Source organism: Lontra canadensis, unplaced genomic scaffold (assembly GCF_010015895.1).
Source record: "Lontra canadensis isolate GAN:19392208 unplaced genomic scaffold, GSC_riverotter_1.0 scaffold509, whole genome shotgun sequence".
NCBI classification, from domain to species: domain Eukaryota; kingdom Metazoa; phylum Chordata; class Mammalia; order Carnivora; family Mustelidae; genus Lontra; species Lontra canadensis.
The window spans coordinates 45,551-63,035 of NW_022631500.1; the positions used below are offsets into that span (position 1 = coordinate 45,551).

General features: G+C 35.7%; 1 protein-coding gene across 1 annotated transcript in view; it reads left to right on the forward strand.

Annotated features, from left to right (window-relative positions):
* Positions 1-17,063, forward strand: part of LOC116863079 (serine/threonine-protein kinase WNK1-like) — a 38,706-nt gene extending 21,643 nt beyond the window's left edge. Inside the window, exons 4-6 of the mRNA XM_032850575.1 lie at positions 13,393-13,481; positions 15,670-15,889; positions 16,668-17,063. Coding sequence (XP_032706466.1) covers positions 13,393-13,481; positions 15,670-15,889; positions 16,668-17,048 — 690 coding nt within the window. The 3' untranslated portion in view covers positions 17,049-17,063. The remainder of the gene's footprint in view (positions 1-13,392; positions 13,482-15,669; positions 15,890-16,667) is intronic.
* The last annotated feature ends 422 nt before the right edge of the window (positions 17,064-17,485 follow it).

The window sequence follows — 17,485 nt, forward strand, 5'->3', positions numbered from 1 at the left end:
TTTTGTTGAAGTATGTCACCATTATTTTTTAACACTGTGATCACTTGCACTTTCTTTTCTGAGATTTCATAGGGAAAACCAGATCGTAATTTCACTTATTAATACCTCAAATGTTTCCGGCCACTTGGGTGGCTTAGTCAGTTGGGTGGCTGCCTTTGGCTCACATCATGATCCCAGGATCCTGGGATTGAGCCCCACAACAGGCTCCCTGTTCGATGAGCAGCCTGCTTTTCCCTCTCCACTGTTTGTGCTCTCACACTCTGTCTCTCTCTTTCTCTCTCTCAAGTAAATGATGAAATCTTAAAAAAAAAAAAACCCTCAAATGTTTCAGGCAATTCCTGATTCATGAAACCTTTCTGATTGAGACCCATCGTTTTCACTTTTAAGAGCTATAGGTTTCCTTCACTATCCATAAGCAGAGCATTCCTATGCAATCTTTTATTAGTTGCAAAGGCATAAAGTGAAAGAATTTATATTAAAATATTTTGAGTACTCTCAGACCCTGAAAATAACCACTCTCAGGCTTTTTTCTAATACCTTAGGACATATCTTGCTAACAAACACATAAAATAAGTCAAGATAAAGCGCAGGTGTTCATAGGCATAATTCAAAGCTATAGTATCTTGATGCTGAATGTAGCTCCCAGGCGACGGAGCTTGGCATTGCCATTCTTGCTGCTCAGGGTATGTACTGTGTCTTTACTGGCTCACTGCAAAATAAGCCCTGAATTCTGTTTTCACTTTTTGCCCTTTTTCATAAAAGCAAAAGTTCTCTTTGGTTTTCTTTTGGTTCGTGAAAACAAGTACTAATGTAGGTCTTTCATAAAAGCAAAGTGGCATAATACAAACTTTCAAAAAGCAGGGATACCTATTCCTTTAGATTTCTTGAGTGAAGGGACTTACATGCTAATTAAAAGAGGGAGGAGCTCAGCAATTGTTTTCTTTAACCTAGAGGAGACTAAATAAAAAGGAAGAAAAATCATAATTGATGATAAAGAACTTGATAAGATTATACAACATTACAAAGGCCTGTAGGGGTTTGAGATTCTATCCATTAAAATCTTTTGAGGAGATTAAGATAGCAGCTACTAGACTTGAATGATTTAGCTCAGTGGTGTCAGACTCTTTTTATCAGGACTCTTTTATACTCATAAAAATTACTGAAGACCCCAAAGAGCTTTCATTTGTGTTATATCTATTTTACCATATTAGAAATTAACACCAAATTTTATAATGTATTGATTAATAACAGAAAAAGCCCAATATATGTTGACATCAATAACATTTTCGCAAAATACAATTTTTTCCCAAAACTAATTTTAAAGATTTAGTGAAAAGAACAGCATTTTTACATTTTTGCAACTGTCTTTAATGTCTGGTTGGAAAGAAGACAGTTGGGTTCTTGTGTCTGTTTCTGTGTGAAATCAATTACAATATTTTTTATTTGGTTGAAATGTATAAAGAAAATCTGGTCTAATGCAGATATGTCATTGGAAAAGAGACACCCCATAGATCCTCTGATAGAGTTTTGAATACTATACGCTGAGAGCCTCTAATTAGATCTTTGCTACGCAAAGTGTAGTTCCCAGACGAGCAGATTTGGTATCCTAGGGCACTTGTTGAAAATGTAAAATTTCAACCCCATCCCAGACAAATCAGATCAAAACCTGGCATTTTACGATATCCAAAGATGATTCATGTGTATATTGAAGTTTGAGAAGTGTGAGTGGAAACAGTGATCACCTCAGATCCTTTCTAATTATGTGTACCATAGACCAAGTAATATAATACCAAAACGTTAACTGAAAATTACTGTTCTGTCATTCATGAAACCTTTTTACTAACATTATAAGTAACCAGACTGATTTAGAAATTTTACCCTATTTAATTGCATTTTTTTCTGACTTATTTAGGAATTGCTTTTTTTTTTTTAATATTTTATTTACTTGACAGAGAGAAATCAACTAGGCAGAGAGGCAGGCAGAGAGAGAGGAGGAAGCAGGCGCCCTGCTGAGCAGAGAGCCCGATGCGATGCGGGGCTCTATCCCAGGACTCTGGGATGATGACCTGAGCCGAAGGCAGAGGCTTTAACCCACTGAGCCACCCAGGTGCCCCAGGAATTGCTTTTTTAAAAGCAAAATAATAAGTCAAGCTGTAGAAAAGATGGAATAAAAAGCTTCAGGAGTTCTTTAAATCAGTTGGAACTGCGTTAGACTCCTTAGTTTCTAGGGACTTCTGTATGACTCAGTTAAGCATGTGACTCTTGATTTTGGCTCAAGTCATGATTTCAGGGTCATCGGATTGAGCCCTAGCATGGAGCCCACTTAAGATTCTCTCTTTCCCTCTTCCTGTCCCTATCCCCCACTCTAGAACCCACCCATGCTCGCTCTTTATTTTCCTCTCAGCTCTGAAAATTTATTTCTGTATTATCTATAGTCCCTTATTCTGTCCTATCAGTCATTATATTTCTTATCTGGGAAATGTCTTGATTTCACCAACCTCCATCCCCATCTTCTGGCTTCCAATGAAGAATTAAAAATGGCTGTGTCCTTTTTTAGTTTTCTAAAGTTTTCTCATGTTTTGGGTGCTAAGATAAACATGGGGGATTGAAGTAAATCCCTAGCTTATACAATGATTTATGTAATTATATAAACAGTTAGTGATAACTGTTGTGATGAAATACCTCTTGAGTCTGCCTTGGATATAAATTTAACTAATTTTTTTTTTTAAGTAAATGTTAGCATCCCTGCCTAGCTATTACACATTTATAAAGGAAGCGTGCTTGGTTATCTATTGAGAGATCATAGGCCTCCCTAATGCAAATTCCCCCCCACCCTTTCATTCCCTTACCACCACCACCACCATACAATGCCCTTATCGCTCCATATTTCTGGTTTCCATTCCAGATCTACTATGTATACCCTATTAGTAATCAGTAAACATTGAAGTAGTAATTACACTAAAGCAGATGGATTTTATAGACGTAAAGAAGTAGGGTATTTGATCTCCTTTAGAGGGTCAAAGACAGTATTCCTGAAAAAGTAAGTTGAGAACTTTATTGGCCCCCCTGTCACAGAGGTGGTGAGACAAATTTTATATGAAGTAATTATCAGTAGCTTCAGCGCCCTGGCACTTTTTATCAGAAATATTTTAGCATTCTTGGAAGAAAGTCATGCCAGTATCATTCTTCTATGTTCCCATCATATTCTACCTCTGTTTTATTAAAATAATAATTATTATTTGATATTAACTGTTGTCCCCTCCATTAGAACTGAGCCCTTTAAGGACAGGTTTCTTTTTTCCTCTGTAGATCAGTCCACTACTACATGTCGGACCCTGCACCATCTGCAGCGGTGCATTGTCATACAAATATGTGTGATAGCAATGTAAATATTAATAAATATACATCCTTTTGTGCCAGACCTTGCATAAAACACTTTGCAACTCTTCCAACAACCTGGAGTGGGAAGTGAGTAATTGCTACTCTTATCAACGTTTTGTAAATAAAGGTCTGAAGCCCAAGAAGGCTAGCCCAAGATTACATATCTAGAAGACAACAGAGCATTCTGTTATTTCTGTTATCTGATCCCAGATCCTATGCCCATATCAAAATACTATATGAATCTATATGCTGTGCTCATATCAAAATACTGTACTGAATCCAGGTCAATTACAGTGTCAATCTGTGACCTAAAGTTATTTAAACCGGTCTAAGTGCTGATTTGGAGGGGGTAAATGTACACTGTGGCTTAACAATTATGTTCTATAGTGCACTGATAATAAATTGCTACATGTCATTGTCTGTACATGCAGTTTTTTCAGGTCTGTACCTGAAATGTTACTTGTTCAGAGAGGCTTTCCCTGCCCACCCTCTCTAAAATATTTTTCAGTGCATACACACTTTATTTCTGTTCCTTTTATTATTTTCTTTATGGCTTTTATTTTTAAAGAATTTATTTATTTATTTGACAGACAGAGGTCACAAGTAGGCAGAGAGGCAGGCAGAGAGAGAGAGGAGGAAGCAGGCTCCCTGCGGAGCAGAGAGCCCGATGCAGGACTCAATCCCAGGACCCCGAGATCATGACCTGAGCTGAAGACAGAGGCTTAACCCACTGAGCCACCCAGGCACCCCTTCTTTATGGCTTTTATCACAGCCTTACAGTATTCATCTAAAACCCCAATTAGAATACAAATTCTGTGGGTTGGGGGTTTTATCTGTCTTGTTCTTTGCTCTATTCCTAGTGTTTAGAGACTGACAAGTCATAGAGCTCAGATTTTGTGAAATGAATACAGAATTGTAGGGAGTGAAAGCCAATTTTACGTTGCCTATGGAGGTCTCTGGAGTTGTGTCTCCTTAAGTTTAAATCCCAGCCATATCATTTCCTAGCTGTGATACCTTGAGTAAGTTATTTAACTTCTCTGAACCTAAGGGGTTTATGAAGATTAAATGAGAAATGTATGTAGAACATAGCCACGTGCCTGACATAGTTAATCAATCCGTACTTAGTAGGTATTGCTGTTGTTAGCATTAACATCATTATGACATGCTTAGTAGTGTAATAAGTTGTCTCTTGTTCCATTCTTTATCCAGTGACATTCAGTAATTTGCAGTTATTAAAATGTGTTTAATGAACTTACAATAAGTCAAGTTTTAGAACAGAATGAATGAGCTAATGTTTATTTTTCATCTTGCTTCTTGCCAGTAACCTTGGAAAGTGCTTTACATATACTATCTTATTTTTATCCTGGTAAGTAGGTAATACCTTCATTTCACAGATAATAGAATCAGAAGTTAAGCCTTTTGTCCCAAGGAGATGAAGGAGAAATAGTAGTAATAATAATAATAGCAGTAGTGGTGCTGATGGTAGTATCAGAAATCAAGCATCTCTAACATGACATTAATTCAAACCTTAAAATTTTTTCTTGGCCTGTTTTTGCTTTTTAAACTTTTTTTTAGACCTCAATGGGAAAAAAAATCTGAGCATAAAAAAATTAGGGTACACGGGCAGCATAAGGCTGTTATTACAGGTTTGAGCCCAATAGAGAGGGCTCATGATCCCTGTTTAAAGGAGAAAAACTTCAGTTATCTTGAAAATCTGCCATTGGTAATGAGAAAATCCGAGTAAGAGTAGTAATGTCCTTAGCACAATTTTTGTCTGCTCTTAAAAGAATAGAAACTACAGTAAGCAATGGCATCAATTTTTTATGTGAAGGATAGTGTACTTGAGATTGGAGCCACACACAAGCTTTCATATATCCAGAGAATAATGGGCCTTGGGGAATCATGAGGTAAACTAATTTCCTTTGATTGAACTAGCTAGATTTGGTATAGAGTTTGAAGAGGTTTGTTTTCTAATGGGATCATAAGGTATGTTCAAATTCCTGTAAACTAATGGTTCATACCAATAAGAATCTGGCTGAATCCAGCCTCATAACAACCAAGTTAGAAATAATGGGGAATTTTAATTACTTTGTTTGTGTAATTTGACTTTGTCACTGATTCTATTAGCCATTGGATTGCAAGGTTTGAACATTCTGTCTGGGAAAAACAGAATTAAAGCAGTTAGGGTGAAATTCCTTTTAGTTTTTTATATAACAGATTACAGTTCACTCCATTTTTTTTTTTTTTATAGAAACAAGTGAGGCTGATTCCTGATTAGATAGTGTTTGAAAAATTGAGGGAAACATTATATTTTTTTCTTTAGCAGCTGGAATTTTTTTATGCGATCCCAGAGTTCTAAATCCACTGGAATTAGCTGAAAAATGGTTCCTTTATAAATTTTATTCCTGTTATCATCCAATAAATTTGAATTCTACATGTAAAAAAAAAAAAACCTTTGTGTGTCATGGGCTCTAAGGAGCATTTTGCATGATTTTCAGAGGCATTCCATTATTCTGTGATTTGATTAATTTTAAAGGTTCTTAAGCCATCTGTTAATCTTAAACCAAACAGTTCTGATCATCATTGTTAATGTTTTAGGTACTAAAGAACAGTTGTAAAATTCTTATTTCATAATTTCTCAGAAAGCTGGGGCTTTTTATACTCACTGAATGTTGGTCTATAATTCATAAGGCATTAGACTATAGAATAAAAACCAGTGGGATATAGAGAGATGGTTTCTATATTTAAGTTCATTATAAATAACTAACATGCCAAAAGATTCATATATAGATGCTTTGTAGTTGCTGCCTTCTCATTATATATGATTTGTGGTATACCTTAAAAGAAGTGTAGAACTCAGTTGGCTAAAAAAGGGAGGAGTAGGAAGAATATTCTTGTCAGTGAAAATGTGCACTAAGTACTTGGTGAACAAGTAACCAGTTTGACTGGACTTATTTTGGGGAGATAAGAGTAGAGAAGAAGGTGGAAGTTGGATTGTGAGGGTTTTTCACACCAGATTAAGGAAATTAAGAAGGACTGTAAAGTGGACTGAAGTGACATTGAACTAGGCATGGTCTCTAGTATTTGCTTTACCATTGATGAGGCCCTTACCCACAGAAACAGACTGTTTTATTCTAGGTTCTGAAGATAATACAATGTATCTGGCAGGTATCTAATAATGACTAGAGTAGGCTAGATATGATACTCCACAGATGCCAGTTGAATTAATTAGTTAATTCTAGCTTTAACATGGCATTAATCTCTCTGGGCTGAAAATTGTCTCATTTGAACAAGTAGGAACTCTCACTCTTAGTCTTCCTAGGTCTGTGATCCCATGGCCATCTTTAGATATGGAGAACTTTTAACCAGTTTTGAGTAGTGTGGTGTGAGTTGAATGATGTCAGGTGACTGGAAATAGCTAAATGTTAGTTGATTAAATGAAGCCAGATGACTGAGCTGGCCACAAAATAAAATACAAATAGGAGATGGAGAGAATGGAAAGAGTGAAGCCCATCTTAAATTGGTTAAGTTTAAAGAGGAGACTGGACTTGGGTGGTCTCAGTCGTTAAAAGAAGCAATGACTTTGAGAGGTAACAAAGAAATGAGTAAAAATCTAATTTTGCCTGGCCAGAGATCTTTGACTATTGGAGGGACAGTTAGGAATGCTAGCAGCAGAAGTGTTTACCAGTTGCTTTTTTATCTTTGTTTAAAGAGCTCATAGAGAAAAATAGTACTTAAATATTTTGGGAGAAGAAGCATCTAAAAATGACTTTTCTATTATGAATCATGAAAATAGGGATGGTACCATTGAAAGAAATGAGGAAATGTAGAGGAAAACACTGACTTTAAGAGGAATTAGAGCTGAGATGTGTTAACTGTTGTCCATATGTGGATGGTATTTTTATTGTATATGTTGAAGATTCTTATTTTGAATATAGAAAAGACTGGTCTTTATAGATCTAGATACTTGTGCCTCTATTATACCTTCGTCCAAAAAAAGTGATCTCACTGTGGTTTTATGTGTTGCCCAGCAGTTTTAAAAGCCAAGCAACAAATCACCTGTTTTCTAGCTCTTTCATTTTCATTTAGCTAGGTCCTAAGCAGGCTTACTCAAACATTTACGTTAAAAGTAATGCTGGACCACATTTATTGTATTTCTGACCAATACCTGACATTTTAGACTACCTACTTAGTAATGATGAATTGTGTTGAACCAGAGGTCAATGGCAACTACTTTGAGGTGGCTTGTTAGAATTAGTAGTCATTAGAGAAAAAAAAAAATAGTTATTTCTAGCCTTTAGAGTAGAAGTCTTCCTACCAAATAGCTTCTAAGCTCTTATCTTATGTTACTGTTATTGAATAATTAAAGCCTTAATACCCACTGTCTTGATGGGGATTCCAGCTTACCACATTACGAGGGATAGACTTTATTCTGTTACCCATACTGACAGTGCACTTAAAGGTGCTTTTTCTGTCATCTTTGTTAATGCCATGAAGAAAAACCTTTCCTTAATCACTAAAGTAGTAGTTATTTGGGTCCATGAGATCTTCCTGGTAAATGCAAATATCTTTAGTTGTACATGCACAGTAAGGCTTTCAATAGAAGGGAAGGGAGAAGAGTAAATTCTTACCAATTTTATTTACTAATTCACAGCTGTTTTTTTTTTTTAATCTACCATGAGAGAGTAGTAAGGCTTTAATATCACCTCTTTTTCAAGTAGGTAAACATTTAAATTAGGTAATTTAGGTAAACTATTACCCACAGTTTTCAGCTGAGTTTAAGGGATATGGCCCAGGTTGCGCACACAGACTTGGTATATGAGAAGTAGACCTGAGAACCCCTCGGGTATTGTGATTTCCTTGAGCAGTGTTCTTTTGGCTACATATTCAGAGTTTACATTTTGGTTATTGAGCCATTTTCCTTTAAAAACATAGTTTAAACATGATTAGGGGTGAGGGAGTGTTTCGATAAATAGATTTCTAGTGTGTGTTTTGATGTCAAGGAGGCAGAACCTGTGAACATAATGGGTGGAGCTTTGACCAAGTAAAAATCTCACTTTGCTTGTCCTGGGATCCATTGCTTTTGGAGGAAAAGTAGGAGCAGGAGCAGAACAGTTTCCCTGCCGTTTAGCATGTAGGTTTGTTTAAAGGGCCAATCTAGAACTATTGGCTGAGCATAGTTAAACTCATGTCTGAGAGTTGGAGAAGCATGGCTACTGTTAAACTAGAAGCTGTGCTTCAGTCTGATTTTGATGTCTGCCTTGCTTATGCTGTAGGCTAATTTACTGTTAATTTTCATCTTATCAGTTACCCCCCTTTTTTCTAACTATAAACAAGTCTATTTTGCCTTTTGTGATGGATTTAACAAAGAAAGACTTCTGCTCAGTGTTTGTCATCGTAAATTCTCATTGCTGCTGCTGCCCTCAAAAGGATTGTGTAAATGAGGTGGGTAAGAATTTCGAATATGTACAAAAGGTATATTATAGCCATTTGGTAATATATGTAGCAATATTAAACTGTTTACTTTAGAATGTTTTTTAAAATACGTGAATTTTTGTGGTTAACTTTCACTACATTTTGTATGAGGAGGAAGGAGGCTTTTCTCAATTCTAAATGGTTAGGAAAATTTTTACTTTTGTGAAAATACAAATAAATGTTACTCTGACACATTTGAAACCTGAACTTTTAAGAAGCAAGTGCAGGGGTGCGTGGGTGGCTCAGTCATTAAACTTCTGCCTTGGACTCCGGTCCTGATCCTGGAGTCTGGGATTGAGCCCCGCATCCGCATCCGGCTCCCTGCTCAGCGGGAAGCCTGCTTCTCCCTCTCCCACGACCTCTGCTTGTTTTCCCTTTCACTGTGTCTCTGCCTCTGCCTCTGCCTCTGCCTCTCTGCCTCTCTCTCTCTCTCTCTCTCTCTCTCTCTCTGTTAAATAAATAAATAAATAAATAAAATCTTTATTTAAAAAAAAAAGTGCTGACCATTTTAAGAGCTAGAATATTGAACCAGAAAATATTACATTATGACTCACTTTTATTTTTTCAGCAGATTAGTTGGCAAACCATAAGTATAAGAATTAAAAGAAAAACTAAGTGTATAAGACACACGTACGTCTTCTTTATTTTTCTTAGTTCAAATCAACATTTTGTAAACAATTATATCAGCTCTTAATGTGACTTTGGACAGAGCCACAATTTTTTTTTAATACTCTAAAATTGCACAGAAGTGGCCTTTGTTTTAAGAGAATACATAATTTTGTGTAAACTCAGAAGTAAATTGATATCATTAGATGCTCAAGAAGTACTTTTGTTAAGTGCAGAGAAACATGCTACTCCCATGTCAAAAAAAACAACATAGCATAATATGCCTAAAGAGAGATCCTATGAATTACAAAAGTAAGCAAGAATATTTCTAGAGCCAGTGGGTTGCTGGCTGTAGAAGAATGGGGTATGTCTCTAACCAGATTTTTCTTATGTGTAAAATATTAACCTAACTTATCTACCTTAGTACTCTTTTCTTCTGTTTTGTGTTTTTAAATCTCATTTAGAATAAGTTAGCAAAACTTTGCCTTTACTGGTCAGAACTGGACTAGAATAGTACTTAGTGGGGTCAAATCAGGAAGTAAAGGAAAGAGGGGACATTAGGAGGATTTTAAAGGCTCCAAGTTGATCATCTTTGTTGAAGTATATGAACTAAAAGGGGAAAAGATTAAGACAGAATTTTATATTACCAAATATTTTTTCATCATTACTTTGGTGCTTAAAATCATGTTTTAAAATCATGTTTTAGAGTAATTTTGGATCATTTTTTGATTTAAAAAATCATCAGTTACCAAAAATATTTTTAAATATATTGAGTTCTTTCATTATAAGAAGCCTGTAAGTATGATAATGTATCAAAATCTGTACTTGTTTATTTTAAGCAGCTTTCTCTTATATGTCCCAGATAACTTTTCTGTAGGTCACTTTCAGGGTTAATGAGGTTTCATGCTCATTTTTACATTTTGAGGGTCATTTTCAGTATACAATCCTCATATATTCTTGCTTCTCGAATGATTCAGAAGCCAGATATTTTGATAATCCTGGCTTCTGGATGGTAGTTGACTGGTAGCTGAAATTTCTTTTACCTTTTTCATTATCTAAGTGGGTAACAGTAAGCTGCATTAATCTTTTAATACTATCTGCTGGTAAGGTGTATCTCAGTTTTATTGGCTCCCTTGGTACCTGAAATACATTTTTTAAGTTGGCAGTGGCATCAGAATGTTACATAGCATTGGTATGGAATTTTCTATATTTGAGTCTTGGAAAGGTTAGGAAAGCAACTTGACCTAGTAGATGTGATTGACAGTTGCTGGTTTTGCTGTTATGACATTATATAGCTCATTTGTTCAGCTAGTAGAAATTCCTGTTTGTAGAGCAGTGAATGTAAATATGTTTGCATGGGTAGGATTAACAAAAGTATTACTTTTTTTTTTTTTTTAAGTATTACTTATTTTTAACGATAACAAAGGTTGAAAGTAGGTTCACTATAGATCTTGGTGATTCTTTTTCCAAGAGAATTCTTTGGTTCCTTTTAGCCCTAAGCTTTCTGATCCTTAGAGATTGCCTCTGAGTTCAAAAGTGGCCTTAGATCAGCAAACTTAATTCAGAGAGCTTTCAATCTAGATATTACGTCTGATTCTAGCTGCCATGAATATAAGTTGTACAGATACTATCCCCATTTGCTAGACAAGGAATCTGAAATCATCTTTCCAAGATGCCTATAAATCAGAACAGGAAAGTCTTTTAATATAATCAATGCATGTGTGTTTTATTCATATGTCGTCTTACTGCCAGAAGACTAAACTGCATTCCCCTAAAATATATACGTTTATAGAAAAAACATTTCTCCTAATCATATTCTATATTCTCTTTAGCCATTTTCCTGTAATACTTGAGTTGTCTTTACCTGCAAAGGCCAAATATGTATAAGTGTTCCAATTTTACAAGATAACATTCTTTTAGATAATTCTTGCCAATAGTGAATGTTCTGCAGACTTAATATGAGGTATTTTAGATTGCTCTTCACATTATGTTTATAAATAGCATCTTTAAAGTTTGCTTTTACACAGTTTTACATGTTTGTTGTAGAACATTAAAAACAACACAAAATCTCCAGTGTTTTTACTACCAGAGGACTTTTAGACTGTGTCATCCATTTTTTTCTTAAAACAGTTCATATTTTCTAAAGCCTTAGTCTGAAATACCATACCAGTTTGCTCAATTAAAGCAGCTTTTTAAGCTTCAACAACATTATTTTCTTGTTCTCATTAGAATTATTGTATGACGACAAAGACCAGTTGGGAAAACTTAGCTGGATTTGAAAAATAAGAATAAGAATAAGAAGATTTAGGAAAATTGTGACCTTTTAGTCAGTACTTAGAAACTAACCTTTAAGGGACGCCTGCTTGGCTCAGTCAGTTAAGCATCTGCCTTCGGCTCAGATCATGATCCCAGGGTCCCACATTGGGCTCCCTGCTCAGTGGGGAGCCTGCTTCTCCCTTTGTCCCTCTTCTGACTTGTGTGCATGTGCTCTCTCTCTCTCTCTCTGTCTGACAAATAAATAAATAAAATCTTTTTTAAAAAAGAAAGAAACTAACCTTTTAAATGCATGGATTTAACTTTAGGGCCAGCCCTACTGACAGTTTCTTGTTGTAGAAAGTTAGCCCTAGAGATAGAGGTAGAATCTTCTAAATCAGGGGTTTTGAATAATGCAATTAAAAAATTGATGAGAATTATCCCATCACAACTCCAGTATTTAAAGACTTTTTAGTGGGCGCCTGGGTGGCTCAGTGGGTTAAGCCTCTGCCTTCGGCTCAGGTCATGATCTCAGGGTCCTGGGATCGAGGCCCGCATAGGGCTCTCTGCTCTGCGGGGAGCCTGCTTTCTCCTCTCTCTCTGCCTGCCTCTCTGCATACTTGTGATCTCTCTCTCTCTGTTTCAAATAAATAAAAATAAAATCTTTAAAAAAAAAAAAAATAAAGACTTTTTAGTGCTAACCATTTGATGCATTTCATTTCCGTCTATGAGAGGTTATATGCATTTCTGTGATTTACCAAATTATTATCACTAATTCTGAATCTGTCTTATCACTGAGACTGTAGATGATTAAACTTTATACTATATTCTAACTTTTCTAGTCCCTCTCCCTTATTTCCCATTCCTTGTGTTTTATGTGTTTAGAGACCTGCAGTGCTACTTGGGCAGTATATTAGTGCAGCTGCATCAATCCATGTGGTTACTTAGGGTGGGTAGAGAAAATGAGACGTTTTTCTCCATGTCACCTTTCAAGAGTATTTTGTTACATCTTACATATATTTTCCACACATTGATGAAATTTTTATTTGCAAAAAATTTATGTTATGAAGATTCTAAAATACTTCTGGAATACTATATCGTATTACATATTATAGTGGTATTGAGTTTTCTTCTGAAATTAATGAGAAATCATCTTTTGAGTCTATCACTTTTCATTTTATGTTTCATATGTACAAGACAATTTGTTCTTTTATCATGCCAAACCAATCCAAATCCTTAACTCCTATACTTGTTGAGTTTGTTGGAGTACGGTGGTAATAGAATACCTGCCAAACTAAGCATGTGAATTCATGCCCATTCATGGATTCACTATTCAAAGTAGTTAAATACTGTGTTGATTAATGTGTTAAGGAACAAGGCTGCACAAAGATCTAACCTTTTAGAACATTTGGGCCTTCTCTTTAGCCGGTAACTTCCTTTACCTGAAACACAGCAGAATATAGTGACAACAGCCTCAGTTTTTCCTTACTTATATGTGGAGCCCATGGAAGTAAGTGGCCGCACTATCTGACTGTTCCTTGTTTTCTTATGGGAGCTAAATTGCCACTACACAACTCTGTCCCTGCAGTGGACCAGCTCCTGTAGGCAATTCAGAATCAAAGTTCAAAGAACTTACCTTTACTGATCTGTTTCTGTTGCTATTTTCATGTTTCTCAGGGGGTGAAGCCAGCCAGTTTTGACAAAGTAGCAATTCCTGAAGTGAAGGAAATTATTGAAGGATGCATACGGCAAAACAAAGATGAAAGGTAGGTTGCCACTTTGGACTTAGGTATTACCTAAAAACCTAAGATGTAATGATATCCTCTGAATACAATATTCAGTCTAAAGTGTATTTAATACTTTACTTGTGGTTAATTTCTCTATTTATGTCATGTAAATATCTTTAAAAGTAGAGTTCTGGGTGTGCCTGGCTAGTTCAGTCAGTAGGACATGCTACTCTTGATCTCAGGGTGGTGAATTCAAGCCCCACGCTGGGTGTAGAATTTACTTAAAAAATAAAATAGGGGCACCTGGGTAGCTCAGTTGTTAAGCATCTGCCTTCAGCTCAGGTCCTAATCCCAGGGTCCTGGGATCCAGCCCCGCATAGGGCTCCCTGCTCAGCAGGAAGCCTGCTTCTACCTCTCCCACTGCCTCTGCTTGTGTTCCCTCTCTCACTGTGTCTCTCTTGGTCAAATAAATAAATAAAATCTTAAAAATAAAATAAAATAGGGGCGCCTGGGTGGCTCAGTGGGTTAAGCCTCTGCCTTCAGCTTGGGTCATGATCTCAGGATCCTGGGATCGAGCCCCACATTGGGCTCTCTGCTCAGCAGGGAGCCTGCTTCCTGCTGCCCACCACCCCCCCCCCGCCTGCCTCTCTGCCTTCTTGTGATCTCTGTCTGTCAAATAAATAAAATCTTTTTTAAAAAGAAGAGTTCTGTCCATTTAAGATAGTATTGAGATTTGATAGAGTGAAATGTAAAAATGTGATATGGTAGAGTTTAAGTGAACCAGAACCACCTTGAACATAGCTGTTATATTCAGTGAGACCTACTTATAAAACATAAACTACTTACAAAGCATTAGCATGGTTTATAAAACTCAGTAGGGTTCAGTCTCTCTCTAGCCAGATCTATTGCTTAGTTCTTTACCCCTTAAATTCTATAAAAGGTGAAATAAAATCTTGGCTTTTTAAAATCAGCTCAACTACACATCTTGATTTGCTGTCATTATGCCAGAATTGAAGAGCAAAACATCAGCATTCCTTTCAGTAAAAAGAGACACCTTTGCCCAAAGCTTAGGAGGAGATTTGGCTTAGTCATTTGTACTAACAGGACTTTTCTCAGAGGAGTGGCAAGTATCTGATCTGTCATATAGCTGATTCATCACCCGCTAGGCATGGCAAAGATCCAGTGTCTGTTTTTAAAAAATAATCTACCCTTACCATCCCCACTCACTTTCCAAAAAAGAAAAAGTAGGCTAGCAAGTATAAATATAAATTGTAAATTGAGCATAATCTACCTCCTGAACAATGTGAGTGATAAGGTGTATCAACCAAATTAAAGAATTCAGTATCTTCACTTCTCCAGTCTCATACTCTTTTCATAACTTTGTTATTTGGAAGAGCTTAACATCATGATCTTTAAGGCTGTTTAGTAGAAATTTAGTTTGGGTTTCTAATTTTATACACAATGTTTGGAAAGGAGAGTCCTTCATCTCTCTTAAGAACTTTTTTTTACTATAAACAAAGGAATATTTGTTTCCAGTCTTAGAACATACTACTCTGTTTCTTTTCTGGATGGTACAGTTTACTAGATTACTGGTATTTTGAAACCATTTATCTAAAGATTATTCTACAATCAGACTTCTTGCCTATTACACAAATTGTCGAACAAGGAATTAAAAGAAAATTTATTGTGGTAAATGAAGTTGTAGTAGAAGGTCAAGAACTAGAAATCAGAAAACTTACTTTCAAATTTTGATTCAACCATTTGAGGCTTATAACTATGAGCAAGATTTTCACCTCTCTAAGCCTCTGTTTCCTAATAATCAGAAAATAATATCTCATTGGATGTTGGTCAAGGATCAGATAGGGTCATAAAAAAGAGAAATATTTGTTAACTATAAATTCTACATAAATTATGTGGTATTTTGAAGCTATGACATTCTGTATATTACTTGCCATTGTTAGTACATTGTTAACTAATATGAGATTAGATCACTTAGATTAAAAAGTATTGCTCTCAGCTCTTATTTATAAGTGATGTTGTATAACTTGAGGGTAAAACTACAATCACTATTCACATGGAGCAATATAGAAATGAGTTATAACATTTCCTTTGTTTTTTATTTTTTACAGCCTTTCTTTATTATTCCTAGAATAATTAGCCACACTTAAAAATTATGTTTTCAATCTAATGTCATTTTGTTTTTGTTTCATTTCTCTCTCTTTGGAAGATACTCTATCAAAGACCTTTTGAACCATGCCTTCTTCCAGGAGGAAACAGGGGTACGGGTAGAATTAGCAGAAGAAGATGATGGAGAAAAGATAGCCATTAAATTATGGCTACGTATTGAAGATATTAAGAAATTAAAGGGAAAATACAAAGACAATGAAGCTATTGAGTTTTCCTTTGACTTGGAAAGAGATGTGCCAGAAGATGTTGCTCAAGAAATGGTAAATTATCATGGATGGAACTAGAGGGCATTATGCTAAGCAAAATAAGCCATTCAGAGAAGGCCAGATATCACAAAGATTTCACTCTTATGTGGAATTTAAGAAACAAAACTGATGAACAAATGGGAAGGGAAGGAAAAATAAGATGGAAACAGGGGGAGAGAAACTGTAAGAGACTCTTAACTATAGAAAACAAACAGGCTTGCCTAAAATAGTTAATATGCAGAGATACTCATAGAATATCTCTACTAGAATTTTAATAACTATTCAATAGAAGTTGCCTCTGAGAAGGGGTCAGGTATGAAATGTATTTATTATAACTGTTAATTTTTTATACTTTGAGAGATTTGTGTGTGTGTGTTTAACTTTCATGTATTGATCACAGTTGTTTTATCTGGTTAAGTTGTTGCTTAGGGAAAAGAAGTAAAAACAACCCAGGTTAATATTAATAGTTACATGTGAGCAGGAAATAGAGTGACTAGAATAAAAGGAGCCTTATTGGCTTTATTTATTGTTTATTATTTTAAGAAGTGAGAGTATACCCTACCTTGAGTTTCTACAGAGATGACACCCACCCTGTGAGTATCTACAAAAATGAATGAGAAATGCATAATGCAGACAAGTAATTTCACAGTTTGGTTAAGACCAGTTGTTGTGGAGGTCTTTCTCTTCCCCCTTACTCCTACTTCTTTCCCCAGAAGTGCCTTTTTTTGTTTTATATTTAGTTTGTTTTCTTTTGATGTCATACTGCTTCCTAATGCACTCTTTTATCCTTTAGGTAGAGTCTGGGTATGTCTGTGAAGGTGATCACAAGACCATGGCAAAAGCCATCAAAGATAGAGTGTCATTAATTAAGAGAAAACGAGAACAGCGGCAGTTGGTGCGGGAGGAGCAAGAGAAAAGAAAGCAGGAAGAGAACAGTCTCAAACAGCAGGTAGAACAACAATCAAGTACTTCCCAGGCAGGAGTCAAGCAGATCCCATCTGCCAGCACTGGCATGCCTCCTGCTTCCACCACTTCAGCTTCAGTTTCTACACAAGTAGAACCTGAAGAACCTGAGGCAGATCAGCATCAACAACTACAGTACCAACAAACTAGTATATCTGTGTTATGTAAGTATTTTGGGAAGTGCACACAAGTATACTCAGGATACTCCTAATTGACTTTTCAGCTTGTTCGTTTTGCACTGGCCTCTTGGTTTGAATCATGAATCCACCATATAAAAAGAAATTTGAAATGATCACTGTCTACTTTTTGTTTCTATTCTAACATCCATCACTAATAGACTAGAAGGACAGGACAGTAAGGAAATGTGGTTAGGATATAAAATAATTTTACAGGTTCCAACATCTTGGAAGTTCCAATTTGCAGATTTTAACTTTTCACAATCCCTTAAAATAAAATGTAATTCTGAAACTAGTATTACAGTGTATGTTAACTAACTGGGATTTAAATACAAAATATTTTAAAAACTTAAAATCTACAAAAATAAAATGAAATGTAACTAATAATGAAAAATGAACAAGTTTATCTTAGCTATTTGTGATTGAACCCATTAGTCTGGTTCAACTTTTCTTAGCAATGCTGAATGATGTA